General features: G+C 35.3%; 1 protein-coding gene across 2 annotated transcripts in view; it reads left to right on the plus strand.

Annotated features, from left to right (window-relative positions):
• RDX (radixin) overlaps positions 1-19,161 on the plus strand; it is a 78,837-nt gene that overhangs the window by 6,150 nt on the left and 53,526 nt on the right. The window contains exon 2 of one of the 2 annotated variants that reach the window (XM_007471871.1): positions 7,273-7,346. In XM_007471871.1, coding sequence (XP_007471933.1) covers positions 7,335-7,346 — 12 coding nt within the window. In that variant the 5' untranslated portion in view covers positions 7,273-7,334. Of the gene's footprint in view, positions 1-7,272; positions 7,347-19,161 lie in introns of those variants that run through there. The other variant, XM_007471872.1, reaches the window with a different exon arrangement.

The following is a 19,161-nucleotide window of genomic DNA, read 5'->3' on the forward strand; positions in this document are numbered from 1 at the left end:
GTACCGCAAAAAAAAAAAAAAAAAAAGTTGAATATTTTACTTCCTTGAACAAAAGTCAGTTCCTACAAAAGCAAGCACTTAATATGTTATTTAGAACTGCATGTCACCCTTACAGGATATTAATTTACAGAGGTGACTATACTAGTATTAATGTGCACTTACAACAAGTCTTTAGACTTGACCTGAAAACAACAGAGGATAGAGCTTTAACTTCTTGAGAAGCTCTGGTAATTGGGATGAGCTTGTCTAAAATGATGTCAGAGGAAGGCAGAGTAGGATAGCCAAAAGAGCACAGGACTTGAATTTAGAAGGACCTATGACTTTGTTGACTAGCCTTATTACTTTGGGCAAGTGACTTATCTGAATCTTAATTTCCTTAATTAGAAGAACAAGGGATTGTGATACTTATCTTGGGCAGAGGGAGGAAGGGCAGTTATTAGGAAGATTAGATAATGTAGGTAAAGTGGCTGAAGAGTGAGCATTCTACAAATAATTCCATTTACTACCCTTATCCTTGCTTTTGGCCTTATTTCTTTTTTGCAAAATGGAACTAAAAATTCTTGTCCTCTGCTTCACTTGTGGAGTCACATGGCATTATATAGGTAAAAGTACATTATTATTGCTCTTAAATTCAGTACTTAACAGAGCTAAAAGATTTAATAAGCATAGTTCTTTGTATATTTGAGGTTTTAAAACTGTGGGTCTGTGAACTTGAATAGTGAAAAAGTTGCATCTTTATTTACACGTTTTCTTCCATTACGAATGTGGGCAGCAGTAGCAGATACTGTTTCTAATAGAAATTGCAGGTATTTTCCTGATGCATAACGGTTATTGCAGATCTCAAAATGACATTTAATACTCATTATTACTTAAAGTTTAATTATTAGATACACTGGTAGATATTGTGATTTAAAGGTTAACAAAGAAGCATATATATTACTGTATTATAAATTTGTGCTTTTTATATTTTTAATATTATAATTCAGTATGATTTTTTTAAATGTAATATTGTGTATTTTATTTTGTGCATTTAAAAATACTTTTCTAGGAAGGGGTTCATAGGCTTTACCAGAGGGGCCCATATTGGGGAAAATAATGATTAAGAACTTTCTTTTGTAGATGCCATTATTTTGTTAATTTGACCGCCAGAATTACCTTATTAATTCAGTTTATACTTCTCTTTGTTACCCTGCTTCCCAAACCCACAGTAAGTTGGCAGAGGACTGCAGAGAGACCACAATTATGTTCAGAGAAGGTGTCTCAAAAGACAGAAAAATAAGTACAGTTAGGCTTGGGGAAAAGAAATTCTTAAGAGTAAAATTAGGCAGCCTGGTATAAATTATTGAAGCATCACTGTAGGCCCAGTATGGACAGACTTAACACCTGTTTTACCACCTGACAGGTGGGGAGAGTCTGTTGTTGTGTCACTGACTAATAGAGCTCAAGGTGTTAAGCGTGAGGCTGTTTTTTCCATTGTACTGCAGAAAAGAGGCTGTTTTAGGGTCACCCTCAGAGTTAAAGGACAAAGAGAATGTTTTATGTGAATGTTTCGTCTGAGAAATGTGGCACTGTGTTTAAGTACGTATTCATACGTTTTCTGGAAATGGGATATATATATGCTGGTGGCATCTCTTAATACTGCTTGCCGTGACTGTGCTTCATTGGTTCTGTGTGAGTCAGTGTGGAAAAGAGGTAGGGTAAGACCACTTTAAGAAATTTAGGAAGAGTGGGGAGGAAGGAGTAAATTTTGTTTCAATAATTATTTATTATGAGGGTAGAGGGGAGAAGAGTTGATATTTATTATACATCTTTGATATACAGCGGTTTAGGTGATCATATGGTGTCATTTCTTTAGAGAAGAAAAGAAGGCACCAGAACACAGTTTTCAAGATGAACCAGTTAGAGGTACAAACTCAGGACATATATCTAGGTACCTTGGCTTTTCATGTGACATTTTATTAAATTGTCTATTCTACTACTAACAGATGCCATTTTCAAGGAAAAAAATATGCTAATACAATCAAAGGAGGACTAGAAATGTACTATTGAGGTTAAATAATATTATCGTGATACAAATATTTTTTAATGATCACTAAATTGGCTAAAAACTTAGGTTTTAACTACATTTATACACTGCTTCATCCTAAAAAATTTAAGGTAGAATTCTTATGTATGTCATGATATCTTATGAATAAACTGGTATATAGACAATTTAGTGAAATATATTTTTAAAATTCTTACGTGATTTTTAAAATTAGTAACTTAACAAAAATAAGACCCTGATTAGTATTAAGTGCTCAGTTCTGTATATCCACATATCCTTTGTAGGGGTACCTGTTCTTTTACTTTTCACTTATCCTTATGTAAATGTTGACACAGTTTGTCTCCCTTGTTATCACATAATTTCAGCATTAATTGTGATTTCGATTTTAATCATTGGCTGTTATAATGTCTTTGTACTGCTGAGAACATCTTAGTACAGATTACTTTGTTTTATATTTATTTATTTGTGGTATATTTAGGAGAGAACACTGGTCTGAAAATACACACTTTTAGAAGCTTCTTTTAGAAGTCAACCGTATCCTTGTTTGCAAAGGCTTTTTGTTAGGCCCCTCACTTCCCCACAGTTCATATAGATCATTTAGGCTTGTTGGAGATTTTAAAAGCTTAATGTGTATAAACTTGGTTTTGTATATGTTGGCCTGTGATTTATTTGTACTTTTCACCAGAGCACTCATATTAAACCTAAAACTTTAATATGGATTATTTTGCTTGAAAGGTCCTTTTTTATAGAGTGTAACTTGAAGTAACTAATGTAGAAAACTGGGATAAATTATTTCTTAAAGGAAAAGGAAAAAACTCTACCTTTATTTAGTTCCAGTATTTGAGTAATACAACACTTAAGAAATTCTGCAAAACCTGACATACGTGTTATTTATTTACCTGCCTAGCTGGTCCTATGTTTGATGAGTACTCTTTCTGTAATTTGAGTGCTGTAACTTAGTTTATAGTCTGGCATCGAGTTAGTGTTCACTTTTTCCCTTTGTTCTTCCTTACCAGTGAGAGATGGCACAGGAAGGGCAGAGCAGCCAAATGGTTTAGCAAACAAGAATGATCAGTACATGAGCAAGCTCTCTTGAGTATCTGCTAACTTCTCTAGGGTGTGGCCATGGGGCCTGATATGGTAATGGAATGCTAAATCAAGAAGGTAATGTAAAAATTGATCTAGGACCATTAAAATTCCTGGTACTGTATGCTGGTAGGAGCAAACCTGAAATACCTCTATAGGGAGACATAGACAGCTCAGGGCTTGCAGGAATCCCACACTGGGGAGTGGGTTAGGGACATGAGCTTTCTGTCCCAAATTACAAACTCCATAAAGAAACAAGTCATAATGAACTGGAAATAGAAAATTTTATAGTGACATAAAATAAACATTATAGGGGTAAAAGGAGGATTCAATACAAATTATAAAATATTATAGGAGTAAAAGTAGGATTCAATACAAATTATAAAATAGTATAGCATTAAAGTTTTTTTGAAAGACCAAAAGTGAATTTCTAGAAATTAAAATATATAATCACTGAAAATTTAAACTAGTGGACAGGTAAACCATTAAGAACACCTGCAGAGAATTAGTGAGTGGAGGAATGTTGAAGAGAGGTAAATAGAGGGAAAGTGTGAAAGAGTAAGCATGGGTTAGAGAATAAGATATCCAGTATGTATCTAAATAAGAATTGCTGAATGGGAGAGACAATGGCTAATAATTTTCCAGAATTTAAGAAAAGCATGAGTCTTCAGAATAAGGAAGCTTACCAAATCTTGAACAAGATAAATAAAAGCAAATCTGAAGAACACACACACACATACACACACACAGAATTTTAAAGGAAAGCAGAGAGAAAAGGCATATTACCTCAGAGAAATTAGTTAAATTGCCAGCAGACTTCTCATCAGTAACAGATGCCAGAAGAAAACTAATATCTTCCAAATGCTGAAGGAATAACAGTTGCTTTAGAATTCTAAATGCAATTAAATTATTAATGAAAAAGGGAAATATTCATTAGATATAATAATTCTAAACCTTTACTCAGTAACCTAGCCTAAAAGCATATAAATTAAAAACTGGCAATTTACAAGAAGAAATTAACATCCACAATCTGAGTTGGGAAAATTCAATACATTTTTTCTCAATTTGATTAACTAGACTAAACTTTGAGAGTAGAGAGACTATAAACAAAACATTAAATACTTACTCTGGCTTGATCTAACTTATCAGACGCAAAACATACATTATTTTCATTTATAGCTGGAACAATCAAAAAAGAAATGAAGGCTTCCCTGGTGGCTCAGTGGTTGAGAGTCCACCTGCCGATGCAGGGGACACGTGTTCGTGCCCTGGTCCGGGAAGATCCCACATGCCGTGGAGCAGCTGGGCCCATGAGCCATGGCCGCTGAGTCTGCACGTCCGGAGCCTCTGCTCCACAATGGGAGAGGCCACAACAGTGAGAGGCCCGTGTACCGCAAAAAAAAAAAAAAAAAAAAAAAGAAATGAAACTGACCAAGCACAAAACATAAAGGAAATCTTTATGAATTCTTTGACTAGAGTATATAGTAAACTTAGAAATAAATAATAAAAAGACAGCACTCTGCCCCCAGGCCTCTGACCATTCTGTTTGAAAATTTAAAACTTATTAGCAGTGAGTAGAAATCATAATTGGAAACTGAAACACCTAGAGCTAAACAATAATGAAAATATATATATAAACCTATGTGGGAAGCCACTAAAGTGATATTTAGAAAAATAGTGGAGTTTTTTTTTTTTTGGAGTTTTAAATATAAGGTATTTTTTCCCAAAATTATTCCCTCCAAAAGGAGATTTATATTTGTTTCATAGGAACTGTCTCATTGCAAGATGTTCTCTTTCTCTTGAGCATGGAAGTACTGTTTAAGAAAGGCACATTGACCTGAAATGCCTTTACTACATGTCAGTTTGGAAAGCTCATGAAGCTCATCTGATAAGTGATTTAAATGAAAAAAAGAGGCTAAGAAGTCTAGAGGAGATCTGGTTTTAAAAGTCACTTAAAAATAACACATCTAGTTATACTGTGGATATTAAAATATATTCCAACAATACAAATAGGAAAAAATAACGTCCTACTAATGTTTTATATAAATGGGTAATTGTGGCTTGGGATGAAAATGTTAATTTTAGTGATAGATTCAAAAAGTACTTTATGTAATAATCTGGAAAATTTACTGTGATTCAGAAGTTTGATATAGATGCTCATGTCTGGTGTGTGAGGAATTTAGATTATTTTACATAATCAGATGATAATTACTTGAAAATAGTCTCACTGGCAAAATAGGGAGATCATTTCATGTTTGGAATTGCCTTATGGTGGGACATATTTAGTTTGTGACCTTAATGCAAGTTATTAGAAAAAAGATTGGAAATTACTTAGGTAAACTTTCAATTTCAGGGATTAGAATATGAGCCTCAGAGTAAAAGCCAATTAATGAGAAGAAAAATGATGAGAAAAAGGACAGAAATTAACAAAACAAAAATAAAAGAGACAAGAAGATCAACAAAACTGAAAGCTGTTTTTTAGACCAATAAATGAAGCAAACTTCTGGCAAGATTAATCAAGCAAAAGCTAAGGCAAAAATTAACAGTATTAGGAATGGAAAGGGGATCATAACTGTAGATGTAGTAGAGATATAAAAAAAATCATGAGAGAATACTATGAATAACTTTATAGAAATATGTCACCAAAACTTGTGGAAAAAGCAGATTTGACTGTGGGGTGTAGGGATTTAAGCCATGTTTTAGCCATGTTGTATTTGAGGTATCATTTAGATATTGAGCAAGCCAAGTTAGCCAAGCAAGTCTGGAGATACAGATTTGGGAGTTACTAGTTTATAAATGATGTAAAAGGTTGGTTTTTGAGGCTGTTTTAAGACCTGAGATGAATTTGATAGTAGGGGTGAAAAGAGGATTTAGAAGTGGAAGATAGGACTGAAGTACAGTTAGGTTCATGAAGGTAGGTGATTGTAGGTAGGGAATATTTATCTGTCATTTCCTAGCTAAGAGTTAGGAAATGAGGAATTTAATACTTCTAACTGAATTTCATAGCCCATTGTATTAGATGAGAAATTTCTCTTGACGAAGTTCCCCGTGTGGGGAGAGGTTCATTGACATGTGATTGGCTAAAATTTAGAGAAATGACCTTACTTCGATCCTTTGTTTTTATTTCAATTTGGAGAATTTTCTGTTTTATTAATAATAGTATCTTAAAAAGCAACTGATAATATATTTTTAAAATACAAAAGTAATTCTATATTAATTTAGTTGATAGTGTAATGAATAAAATTTCTTGGCAAAGATATTACTTTTATAAGCTGATTTTCAGGTAATTAATATATTTCTTACTGTAGGTTTTCAAATTGGAATGATAATCATTTTTTTCTGGACAACTAAATGGTTAAAAATGTTACATCTTTTGGTAGGTTTGTAGGGGGAAAACCCAATTTTGTTAGATGTTTGTGAGAACATTTACCCTAAAATAGTCCATTGTTTTTCCTGGATTAAGATTTATTTCTTTTACCTGAGCGGGAGAAGATATAATTTAACATTGGTCTTCAGGACAATTCTGTATTTCTGTGAAGACCATTAGCTTGCTGATGAGTAGCATGCAGATTACTAGTGTGCAGACTATCGCTATTTTGTCTACCTTAGGTGAAAAAGTTACTCTTAATGTTATTTTTCTCTACTTGGACTTTTAAACTTTCAAGGAGGAAAAATAATTTTCTTTAAAAAGCTATCTTTTTGTAGTTTACACTAATCAGTTGAGAAGTGTTCCTCAATTCATTTCTTGAGAATCTGAATGTATCTGTTTTCTTCTTTGCCCTCCCTCTTCTCTAACAGTCTGGGTATAGGGGCAAACTTTGACTCAGGAAGAGAAAGCATTTGGCCCTTAGTAATCTTCCCTTTGCTATGTGTTGTCTGTAATTAAATTAAAACTTGTAGTTGATGATTGAGATGCTTTATACTATGTTATTTGAGATGTGTGCTGTTTTAAATCACAGATATAAGTATTTTTAAAGAATGTGAATAATAGAAGACATTGAAAATTAGAATAAAATGAGAGCTCCATGTTAATTGTAACATTTTAAAATGTTAAAGTTTCCTTTATACAAATTATATTGTTAAGCAAAAACATTACTATATAAAAAGATAATAGATCAATTATGCTTTCTTTTCTTTAACAGAAGAACAACAGAATTCATAAAAGTGAAGAATTTTTAAAGAGGGTGACAAAAAGAGAAGGAAAATGCCGAAACCAGTAAGTGTATTTTATTACTTCTGACATTGCTTACTTAATAAAATATCAGTGGCATTAAGTTCCTTTCGGAACAAGGCAAAGTATTATGGTAGAGTTTTGGGGGGAAAAAAAGCACTGATATTACTGTTGTTTGTTTTAGATTAATGTGGCTAGAGTATGGTGTTATGTGGGCCACTGATGAAGAGGTTTAGGTGACACTGTAATTAAGATTACTACAGGTTGTGGGGTCAAACTTAGTTCTTATCCTTGCCCTGCCACTTAACCCGACTGACCTTTGTTAGATTAGTTCAGTCTCTCCAATTCTTAATTTCTTCACATATAAAATGGAGATATAATTAGTTACTTACTGGAGACTCTGGTGAGGATTAGAAGACCTGGTACATATACATTCAGTGCTTAGTAAAAAGTAACTTAGTGTTAAACAGGAAAAAATAATGAGAGGTCAGAAGGATCCATGCAGTATTAATTTTCTCATAATTCTAGCTTTGATGCTAGTGATACCAGTGCTGATATTATATATAGTCCTAGATTTTTGATTTAATGGTATATATATGATCATTTTATTAAGTTTTATAATTATATAATTTGTGACTAATGTTTATCCTTTTATCTTAGGATAAATGTACTTTTCTTTATCTAACAAAATCAGGGGTTTTTTTTCAAGAATTTTTTGGCCAGTTATCTTTTTAAGAAAATCATTGGTTGTGGTTATTTGAATTTTCTGGCATAAATGTCACTTTCGAATTACTTTTAAACATTTAGCAGGTAAAAAAGTGCATTGTTGGAGGGAGAGAAGAATAAAAAGAAGTGAAAGGCATAATCAATACAAAGCAAGAATTAATTTTTTCTATTTGCAGATGACATAATTATGTAAATAACCTGGAATTTACAAAACAACTATTAGAACTAATAACAGAATTTAGCAAGATTGTTGGGCATAAGGTTATATTTTTTAAAAATCAGTTTTCTGTTTTATATACTAGCAGCAAAATTCAAAAAATGAAGTAAAAATTCCATTTGTAATAGCATCGAAAACATAAAGTATTTAGGAATAACTTTACAGAGGCTGTACGAGATCTCTAGGCCGAAAACTTATAAGTACTTAAAAAGACCAAAATATATACAAAAATAAACATTGGTCATAGATATGTCTAGAAAATATTACTACAATGTCTGTTCTCCCCAAATATATTGGTAGATTGAATGTGATTCTAATCAGTTGAATCCCTTTGGTTAAAATTGACTAGCTGATTATAAAATGTTTATGGAAGAGCCAAAACTTATGTGGAATAGCTAAAGCAATAGCTAGTGGGAAGCAGCCGCATAGCACAGGGAGATCAGCTCAGTGCTTTGTGACCACCTAGAGGCGTGGGATAGGGAGGGTGGGAGGGAGACGCAAGAGGGAGGGGATATGGGGATATATTTATACATATAGCTGATTCACTTTGTTGTACAGCAGAAACTAAGAAAGCATTGTAAAGCAATTATACTTCAATAAAGATGTTAAAAAAAAAAGAAAAGGGTGGGGCTTCCCTGATGGCACAGTGACTAGGAGTCCGCCTGCCAGTGCAGGGGACACAGGTTCGAGCCCTAGTCCGGGAAGATCCCCTGTGCCGTGGAGGAACCAAGCCGATGCGTGACAACTACTGAGCCTGAGCTCTAGAGCCTGTGAGCCACAACTACTGAAGCCCGCGTGCCTAGAGCCCGTGCTCCACAACAAGAGAGACCACCACAGTGAGAGGCCCGCACACTGCAAAGAAGAGTAGCCCCCACTCGCTGCAGCCAGAGAAAAGCCCTCACGCAGCAACGAAAACCCAGCACAGCCAAAAATAAAAAAATAAATTTATTTAAAAAATAAAATAAATTAAAAAAAAACAAGGGTGGAGCACTTATACTCCTGGATTTCAACACTTATTTTCAGGCAACAAAAATAAGACAGTGTGGCATTAAAATATTAGATAATAGGATCAGTGGAACAAATATACATCTCCACACACAAGGTTGTCACACAATTCAATGGGGAAATTAAATTCAAGAAATGATGTTGGAACAAAGAGTTATCCATACAGAAAAATGCGAATCTTGACTCATATCAGTTTACACAAACAACTAACTCTGAATGGATCACAGGCCTAAATTAAAAGGCCCAAACTATAAAACTTCTAGAAGAAAATAGAAAACATTTTTGCAGTCATGGGGTAGGCAAAGATTTCTTTGATAGTACACAGAAAGTTTGAAGCATTAAAAAAAAAAACTGAACATCAAAATTAAAAAGTTTGCTATTTGGAGAAAGGAGCCCGCGTTTCTGTAGAGCAGGAACTCCCGGCTCGGGATCTCTTCCCTCTGCCGTCACGGAACTGCCCTGGAGCCTGAGAGGAGGTGGCCTCCCTGAGGCTGCCGGCTCTGGAGGGGCCCTGGTGGCCAAAGCCGCGACAGTCGTAGGGACCGCGGGCCGGCCATGTGGATGAAAGTCTCTTGGTGCTGCAGCCAGGAGTCACTGCTGTGCCTCTGAGGTGGGAGAGCCAACTTCAGGACACTGGTCCACAAGAGACCTCCCAGCTCCACGTAATTTCAAATGGCGAAAATTGCCCAGAGATCTCCATCTCAACACCAACACGCAGCTTCACTCAGCGACCAGCAAGCTACAGTTCTGGACACCCTATGCCAAACAACTAGCAAGACAGGAACACAAACCCACCCATTAGCAGAGAGGCTGCCCAAAATCATAAAAAGTCCACAGACACCCCAAAACACACCACCAGACGTGGACCTGCCCACCAGAAAGACAAGATCAAGCCTCATCCACCAGAACACAGGCACTAGTCCCCTCCACCAGGAAGGCTACACAACCCACTGAACCAACTTGAGCCACTGGGGACAGACACCAAAAAGAGCAGGAACTACAGACCTGCAGCCTGCAAAAAGGAGACCCCAAACACAGTAAGATAAGCAAAATGAGAAGACAGAAAAACACAGCACATGAAGGAGCAAGATAAAAACGCACCAGACCTAACAAATGAAGAGGAAATAGGCAGTCTGCCTGAAAACGAATTCAGAATAATGATAGTAAACATGATCCCAAATCTTGGAAATAGAATAGAGAAAATGCAAGAAACATTTAACAAGGACCTAGAAGAACTAAAGATGAAAGAAGCAATGATGAACAACACAATAAATGAAATTAAAAATACTCTAGAAGGTAGGGTTCAATAGCAGAATAACTGAGGCAAAAGAACGGATAAGTGACCTGGAAGATAAAATAGTGGAAATAACTACTGCAGAGTAGAATAAAGAAAAAAGAATGAAAAGAACTGAGGACAGTCTCAAAGACCTCTGGGACAACATTAAATGCACCAACATTCGAATTATATGGGTTCCAGAAGAAGAAGAGAAAAAGAAAGGGACTGAGAAAATATTTGAAGAGGTTATAGTTGAAAACTTTGCTAATATGGGAAAGGAAATAGTTAATCAAGTCCAGGAAGCACAGAGAGTCCCATACAGGATAAATCCAAGGAGAAACATGACAAGACACATATTAATCAAACTAGTGATGCTAGTGATACCAGATACAAAGAAAATGTATTAAAAGCACCAAGGGAAAAACAAGAAATAACACACAAGGGAATCCCCATAAGGTTAACAGCTGATCTCTCAGCAGAAACTCTACAAGCCAGAAGGGAGTGGCAGGACATACTGAAAGTGATGAAGGAGAAAAACCTGCAACCAAGATTACTCTACCCAGCAAGGATCTCATTCAGATTTGATGGAGAAATTAAAACCTTTACAGACAAGCAAAAGCTGAGAGAGTTCAGCACCACCAAACCAGCTTTCAACAAGTGCTAAAGGATCTTCTCTAGGCAAGAAACACAAGAGAAGGAAAAGACCTACAAAAACAAACCCAAAACAATTAAGAAAATGGGAATAGGAACATACATATCAATAATTAGCTTAAACGTAAATAGATTAAATGCTCCCACCAAAAGACACAGACTGGCTGAATGGATACAAAAATAAGACCCATATATATGCTGTCTACAAGAGACCCACTTCGGACCTAGAGACACATACAGATTGAAATTAAGGGGATGGAAAAAGATATTCCATGCAGATGGAAACCAAAAGAAAGCTGGAGTAGCAATTCTCTTATCAGAAAAAATAGACTTTAAAATGAAGTCTATTAGAAGAGACCAAGAAGGACACTACATAATGATCAAGGGATCGATCCAAGAAGAAGATATAACAATTGTAAATATTTATGCACCCAACATAGGAGCACCTCAATACATAAGACAAATACTAACAGCCGTAGAAGGGGAAATCGACAGTAACACATTCATAGTAGGGGACTTTAACACCCCACTTTCACCAATGGACAGATCATTCAAAATGAAAATAAATAAGGAAACACAAACTTTAAATGATACATTAAACAAGATGGACTTAATTGATATTTATAGGATATTCCATCAAAAAAACAACAGAATACACAGTTTTCTCAAGTGCTCATAGAATATTCTGCAGGATAGATCATATCTTGGGTCACAAGTCAAGCCTTGTTAAATTTAAGAAAATTGAAATTGTATCAAGTGTCTTTTGCGATCACAACTCTATGAGACTAGATATCCATTACAGGAAAAGATCTGTAAAAAATACAAACACATGGAGGCTAAACAACACACTACTTAATAATGAAGTGATCACTGAAGAAATCAAAAAATACCTAGAAACAAATGACAATGGAGACACGACCACCCAATATCTATGGGATGCAGCAAAAGCAGTTCTAAGAGGGAAGTTTATAACAGTACAATCCTACCTTAAGAAACAGGAAACATCTCGAATAAACAACCTAACCTTGCACCTAAAGCAGTTAGAGAAAGAAGAAGCAAAAAACCCCAAAGTTAGCAGAAGGAAGGAAATCATAAAGATCACATCAGAAATAAATGAAGAAGAAATGAAGGAAACGATAGCAAAGATCAATAAACTAAAAGGTGGTTCTTTGAGAAGATAAACAAAATTGATAAACCATTAGCCAGACTCATCAAGAAAAAAAGGGAGAAGACTCAAATCAATAGAATTAGAAATGAGAAAGGAGAAGTAACAACTGACACTGCAGAAATACAAAAGATAGAGATTATTACAAGCAACTCTATGCCAATAAAATGGACAACCTGGAAGAAATGGACAAATTCTTAGAAATGCACAACCTGCCAAGACTGAATCAGGAAGAAATAGAAAATATGAACAGACCAATCACAAGCACTGAAATTGAAACTGTGATTAAAAATCTTCCAAGAAACAAAAGCCCAGGACCAGATGGCTTCACAGGCAAATTCTATCAAACATTTAGAGAAGAGCTAACACCTATCCTTCTCAAACTCTTCCAAAATATAGCAGAGGGAGGAACACTCCCAAACTCATTCTTTGAGGCCACCATCAATCACCCTGATACCAAAGCCAGACAAGGATGTGACAAAGAAAGAAAACTACAGGCCAATATCACTGATGAACATAGATGCAAAAATCCTTAACAAAATACTAGCAAACAGAATCCAACAGCACATTTAGAGGATCATACATCATGATCAAGTGGTGTTTATTTCAGGATTCTTCAGTATACGCAAATCAATCAGTGTGATACACCATATTAACAAATTGAAGGAGAAAAACCATATGGTCATCTCAGTAGATGCAGGGAAAGCTTTCAACAAAATTCAGCACCCATTTATGATAAAAACCCTCCAGAAATTAGGCATAGAGGGAACTTTCCTCAATATAATAAAGGCCATATATGACAAACCGACAGCCAACATCGTCCTCAATGGTGAAAAACTGAAAGCATTTCCACTAAGGTCAGGAACAAGACAAGGCTGCCCACTCTCACCACTCTTATTCAACATAGTTTTGGAAGTTTTAGCCACAGCAATCAGAGAAGAAAAGGAAATAAAAGAAATCCAAATCAGAAAAGAAGAAGTAATGCTGTCACTGTTTGCAGATGACATGATACTATACATAGAGAATCCTAAAGATGCTACCAGAAAACTACTAGAGCTAATCAGTGAATTTGGTAAAGTAGCAGGAAGCAAAATTAATGCACAGAAATCTCTGGCATTCCTATATACTAATGATGAAAAATCTGAAAGTGAAATCAAGAAAACACTCCCATTTACCATTGCAACAAAAAGAATAAAATATCTAGGAATAAACCTACCTAAGGAGACAAAAGACCTGTATGCAGAAAATTATAAGACACTGATGAAAGAAATTAAAGATGATACAAATAGATGGAGAGATATACCATGTTCTTGGATTGGAAGAATCAACATTGTGAAAATGACTCTTCTACTGAAAGCAATCTACAGATTCAATGCAATCCCTATCAAACTATGACTGGCGTTTTTCACAGAACTAGAACAAAAAATTTCACAGTTTGTATGGAAACCCAAAGACCCCGAATAGCCAAAGCAATCTTGAGAATGAAAAATGGAGTTGGAGAAATCAGGCTCCCTGACTTCAGACTATACTACAAAGCTATAGTAATCAAGACAGTATGGTACTGGTACAGAAACAGAAATATAGATCAGTGGAACAGGATAGAAAGCCCAGAGGTAAACCCACGTACATATGGTCACCTTATCTTTGATAAAGGAGACAGGAATATACAGTGGAGAAAGGACAGCCTCTTCAATAAGTGGTGCTGGGAAAACTGGACAGGTACATGTAAAAGTATGAGATTAGAACACTCCCTAACACCATACACAAAAATAAGCTCAAAATGGATTAAAGACCTAAATGTAAGGGCAGAAACTGTCAAACTCTTAGAGGAAAACATAGGCAGAACACTGTATGACATAAATCATTGCAAGATCCTTTTTTACCCACCTCCTCCTAGAGAAATGGGAATAAAAACAAAAATAAACAAATGGGACCTAATGAAACTTCAAAGCTTTTGCACAGCAAAGGAAACCATAAATGAGATGAAAAGACAGCCCTCGGAATGGGAGAAAATATTTGCAAACGAAGCAACTGACAAAGGATTAATCTCCAAAATTTACGAGCAGCTTATGCAGCTCAATAACAACAAAAAAAAAACCCAATGCAAAAATGGACAGAAGACCTAAATAGACATTTCTCCAAAGAAGATATACAGACTGCCAACAAACACATGAAAGAATGCTCAACATCATTAATCATTAGAGAAATGCAAATCAAAACTACAATGAGATATCATCTCACACCAGTCAATGGCCATCATCAAAACTAAAAACAATAAATGCTGGAGAAGGTGTGGAGAAAAGGAAACGCTCTTGCACTGCTGGTGGGGAATGTGAATTGGTACCGCCACTATGGAGAACAGTATGGAGGTTCCTTAAAAAAACTGCAAATAGAACTACCATATGACCCAGCAATCCCACTACTGGGCATATACCCTGAGAAAACCATAATTCAGAAAGAGTCATGTACCAAAATGTTCATTGCAGCTCTATTTACAATAGCCCGGAGATGGAAACAACCTAAGTGTCCATCATGGGATGAATGGATAAAGTAGATGTGACACATATATACAATGGAATATTACTCAGCCATAAAAAGAAATGAAATTGTAGTGAGGTGGATAGATCTAGAGTCTGTAGTGAGAAATGTATTTGTAGTGAGGTGGATAGATCTAGAGTCTGTCATACAGAGTGAAGTAAGTCAGAAAGAGAAAGACAAATACCGTATGCTAACACATATTTATGGAATTTAAGAAAAAATATGTCATGAAGAACCTAGGGGTAAGACAGGAATAAAGACACAGACCTGCTAGAGAATGGACTTGAAGATATGGAGAGGGGGAATGGTAAGCTATGACAAAGTGAGAGAGTGGCATGGACATATATACACTACCAAATGTAAAGTGGATAGCTAGTGGGAAGCAGCCGCATAGCCCAGGGAGATCAACTTGGTGCTTTGTCACCACCTAGAGGGGTGGGATAGGGAGGGTGGGAGGGAGGGAGGGAGACGCAAGAGGGAAGAGATGTGGGAACATATGTATATCTATAATTGATTCACTTTGTTATAAAGCAGAAACTAACCATTGTAAAGCAATTATACTCCAATAAAGATGTTAAAAAAATTATACCTCATTTAAGCCATTGAACCTAAAAAAAATTAAAAAATAAAATGGGTTTATCAAAAAAAATTTGCTATTTGAAAGACACCAATAAGAAATTAAAAAGACAAGGCAGTTTGGGAGAAAATAATTTTCAGTATAGCCTTCTTTTAGAACTCAGTAAGACAACCCAATTTTTAAAAAGTGGGCAAACACTTTGAACAGCTACTTCACAAAAGAAAATATATTAATAGCGAATAAGCAGTTGAAAATATCCTCAATATCTTTGGTTATCAGGGAAACATAAATTAAAACTACAGTTAGATACCACCTTATATTTACTAGAGGAGCTATAATTAGACTGATAATACCGTGGCTGTAAGGATGTGGGTCAACTAGAACACTTATTTCTGATAGGAATGTGAAAGTTAAAAGTAATTTGGAAAACTGTCTGAATAATTGAGTGGAGAACATTTATTATTCCTAAGAGTAAGGATTAAAAATTATGTATAAGGCTTCCCTGGTTGCGCAGTGGTTAGGAATCCGCCTGCCAACGCAAGGGGACACAGGTTCGAGCCCTGGTCCGGGAAGATCCCACGTGCCGCCGAGTCACTAAACCCTTGTGCCACAACTGCTGAGCCTCTGCTCTAGAGCCCGTGAGCAACTACTGAAGCATGCTCACTATTTATGACTAGGCTGAAAAGTGGCCTTATATCTGTCTTTTCTGCTCATGTTCTGTTGGTGAGACCTTAGTCACATAGCCATACTTAATTGCAAGAGATATTGAGAAATGTTCTTGTAGCTCAGTAGCCATGTCTAATGGTAATTCTGTTAGATTTTGGTGGTCAAACAACAAGTAGTCTCTGCTACAATCATATGGTTGGTTTTAAGGAGAAAAATCATATAATAAATTCAGAGCAGTTGCTAAAATTGAACAACTATTCATGATTTAAAAGTAAAAACCAATACTTCTTAAGCTAAGTATCGAAGAAAACCTATGACAAAAGTAATTCTTAATTTGTTAACAGTGGAAGCTTTTCTTTTAAGATCGGGGACAAGACAAAATGTACACACTTTCACTGCTGCTGTTCAACATTGAACAGAAAGCCTGTGCAGAAAAATTAAAAACTCTAGTACTGGAAAGGAAGAAACACTTTGAAGATGTTAAGGTATTTATTTATATCAGGGGTTGGCAAATTACGGCCCATAGGCCAAAGCCAGCCCACCACTTGTTTTTGTACAACCTTCAAGCTAAGAATGATTCTTACATTTTCAATGGTTGAAAAAAAAGTCAAAAGAATAGTAATATTTCATGACTTGAAAATTATATGAAATTCAAATTTTCAATGTCTATAAAGTTTTGTTGGCACACAGTATGCTCATTGTTTATTATCTATAACTGCTTTTCTGCTATAGCAGGAGAATTGAGTAGATGCAGCAGACAGTATGGTCTGCGAAGCCTGAAATATTTACTATTTGTACCTTGACAGAAAAAGTTTTCTGACCCCTGGTTTATATAAATACAAGAATTTACATTTTAACAGTTGGCAAGGGAGCTGATAAAAGGATCAATATAAAAGTCAATTGCATTTCTACAGAAGTAAAACCAGAAAAAAATTTGGAAAGATACTTCATCATATTTATGACCCTGTGTTTGAAACGCTTTAAGCTAGATGAGTTTCAGTAGTTGGAATTCTTTGGATTTTAGAAAGGTGAATATACAATGTATTATGTGCATAAGTAGTGTTATGAAATTTCCATCAAGGTCTGTTGCATCACATCAGTATTTCTATAGATCGGTGTGTGAATATTCATTTGAAGTGGGATAAATTAATTCACCAGGTGGACTTATTTCAATTGTTTTTGCTAGAAATTAGCTAATAAACTAGAGTTTTCAATGCATTTAGGATGTCTTGGGATTATGAACCTATAATTATAATAGCTATAAAACCATAGGAGAAGGATATCTTAAATGATTAATATGATTTTTCTGGACGAAATTATAAACATTTTTTTTAAAGATCTTAAAGAAGACCTAAATCAATGCATAGAAAGAACCATACACTTGGATATTAAGAGTCAATATTGAAAAGATGTCAATTTTTACCCCAAGAGGCTGATGAATTTAGTGTAGTTCCAATTTAAATCATAATGTCGTGTTTTGAAAAATTTATATGTGGAGTCAAGAGCAAGAGCAAAGAGACAAGAATAGCCAAAACAGTTCAGAAAATAATAAGGGACGACTTGCCATACCAGTAATCAAGACTTAAAGATACAGTAATTCAGACAATATGGTATTGGCAGAATAGTTCAATTGAACAGTGCAACAGAATAGCACAAAATAAGACCCATATCTATGGACATTAGATTTGTGACAGTGCAGTCTTTGGAGAGTGAATGAGGTAATCAATATACATGATGTTTGGATCTTTAAAATCACTGTATTATTATCCCTCTGGGGATTAGGAAATGAAATTGGATTTCTAGCTTAAATCATAAGCAAAAATCATTGAAGACAAACTATGAAAAACAAAACTTTGATAGGAAATATAAGAATATCTTTATGACTCCAGACTAGGGAAGGATTTCTTTGCTTTTTTTAAAAAAAATTTTATTTTATATTGGCGTATAGTTGATATACAGTGTTGTGTTAAAGGTTTTCTTAAATATGGCAAAAAATTGATATCTGCATGTAAAACATTGATAAATTCAACATTAAAATTTTTTAAATGTTTATCATAGAGAGGGACTCTTCATAAAATAGAAGGGCAAGCTACAAACTAGTAGATTTCTTTGTAATGCAAGTAACTGACAAAGGATTAATATCTAGAATATATAAAGATCTCCCACATATGAAGAAAAAGACAACCCAATAGAAAATAAGCAATACATGTGAACAGACATTGTGAAAGATGGGGAGACTGAGTGGTCAATAAGCATATGATATTACTTTTCTATTACTCTATAACAAATTATCACAAATTTGGTAGCTTGAAACAACACGCATCTATTATCTCACAGTTTTATACGCTAGAAATATGGGATGATATGAATGGGTTCTCTGCTCAGGGTCTCACTACCCTGAAATCAAGGTGTAGCTCAACTGCATTCTCATCTGAAGTTTGGGGTTCTCTTTCAAGCTCATTCCTGTCATTGGCACAGTCCATTTCCTTGCAGAATGATCTATCCTTCTTTACTGGTGAATGAAGTCCCCATTTTCATGCTAGCTGTTGGCCAGGGGTCTCTCTTAGTCCTAGAGTGTGGTGTGTGTGACAGATCCTTTGCTCGTGCCCCCTCCAATTCAGCAGTGGAGAACCTCTTTAATGTCAAAGTCCTCTCACACTTTAAATCTCTCTGACTTCTGCAACCAGTCAGAGAAAACTCTTTGCTTTTAAAGGAATCATGTGATTAGCTCAGGCCCACCCACAATGATTTTCCTATCTTAAGGTCAACTGATTAGTAACCTTAAGTACATTTGCAAAATACCTTTTGTCTTGTAATGTTAACATAATCATGGGAGTAAGGTGGGGGTGGCGGGGAGGAGATCATGGGGGCTGTCTTATAATTCTGCATATCACACATAAGAAAATGTTCCCAACTTCATTAGGGATCAAGAACCTGCATATTAACACCACAGTGAGATATCATTTTGTACCCACTAGATTGTTAAACATTAAAAAATCTGATTATATCCACTATTAGTGAAAATATAGAGCAGCAGGA

This window comes from Lipotes vexillifer, unplaced genomic scaffold (assembly GCF_000442215.2).
Source record: "Lipotes vexillifer unplaced genomic scaffold, Lipotes_vexillifer_v1.1 scaffold1023, whole genome shotgun sequence".
NCBI classification, from domain to species: domain Eukaryota; kingdom Metazoa; phylum Chordata; class Mammalia; order Artiodactyla; family Lipotidae; genus Lipotes; species Lipotes vexillifer.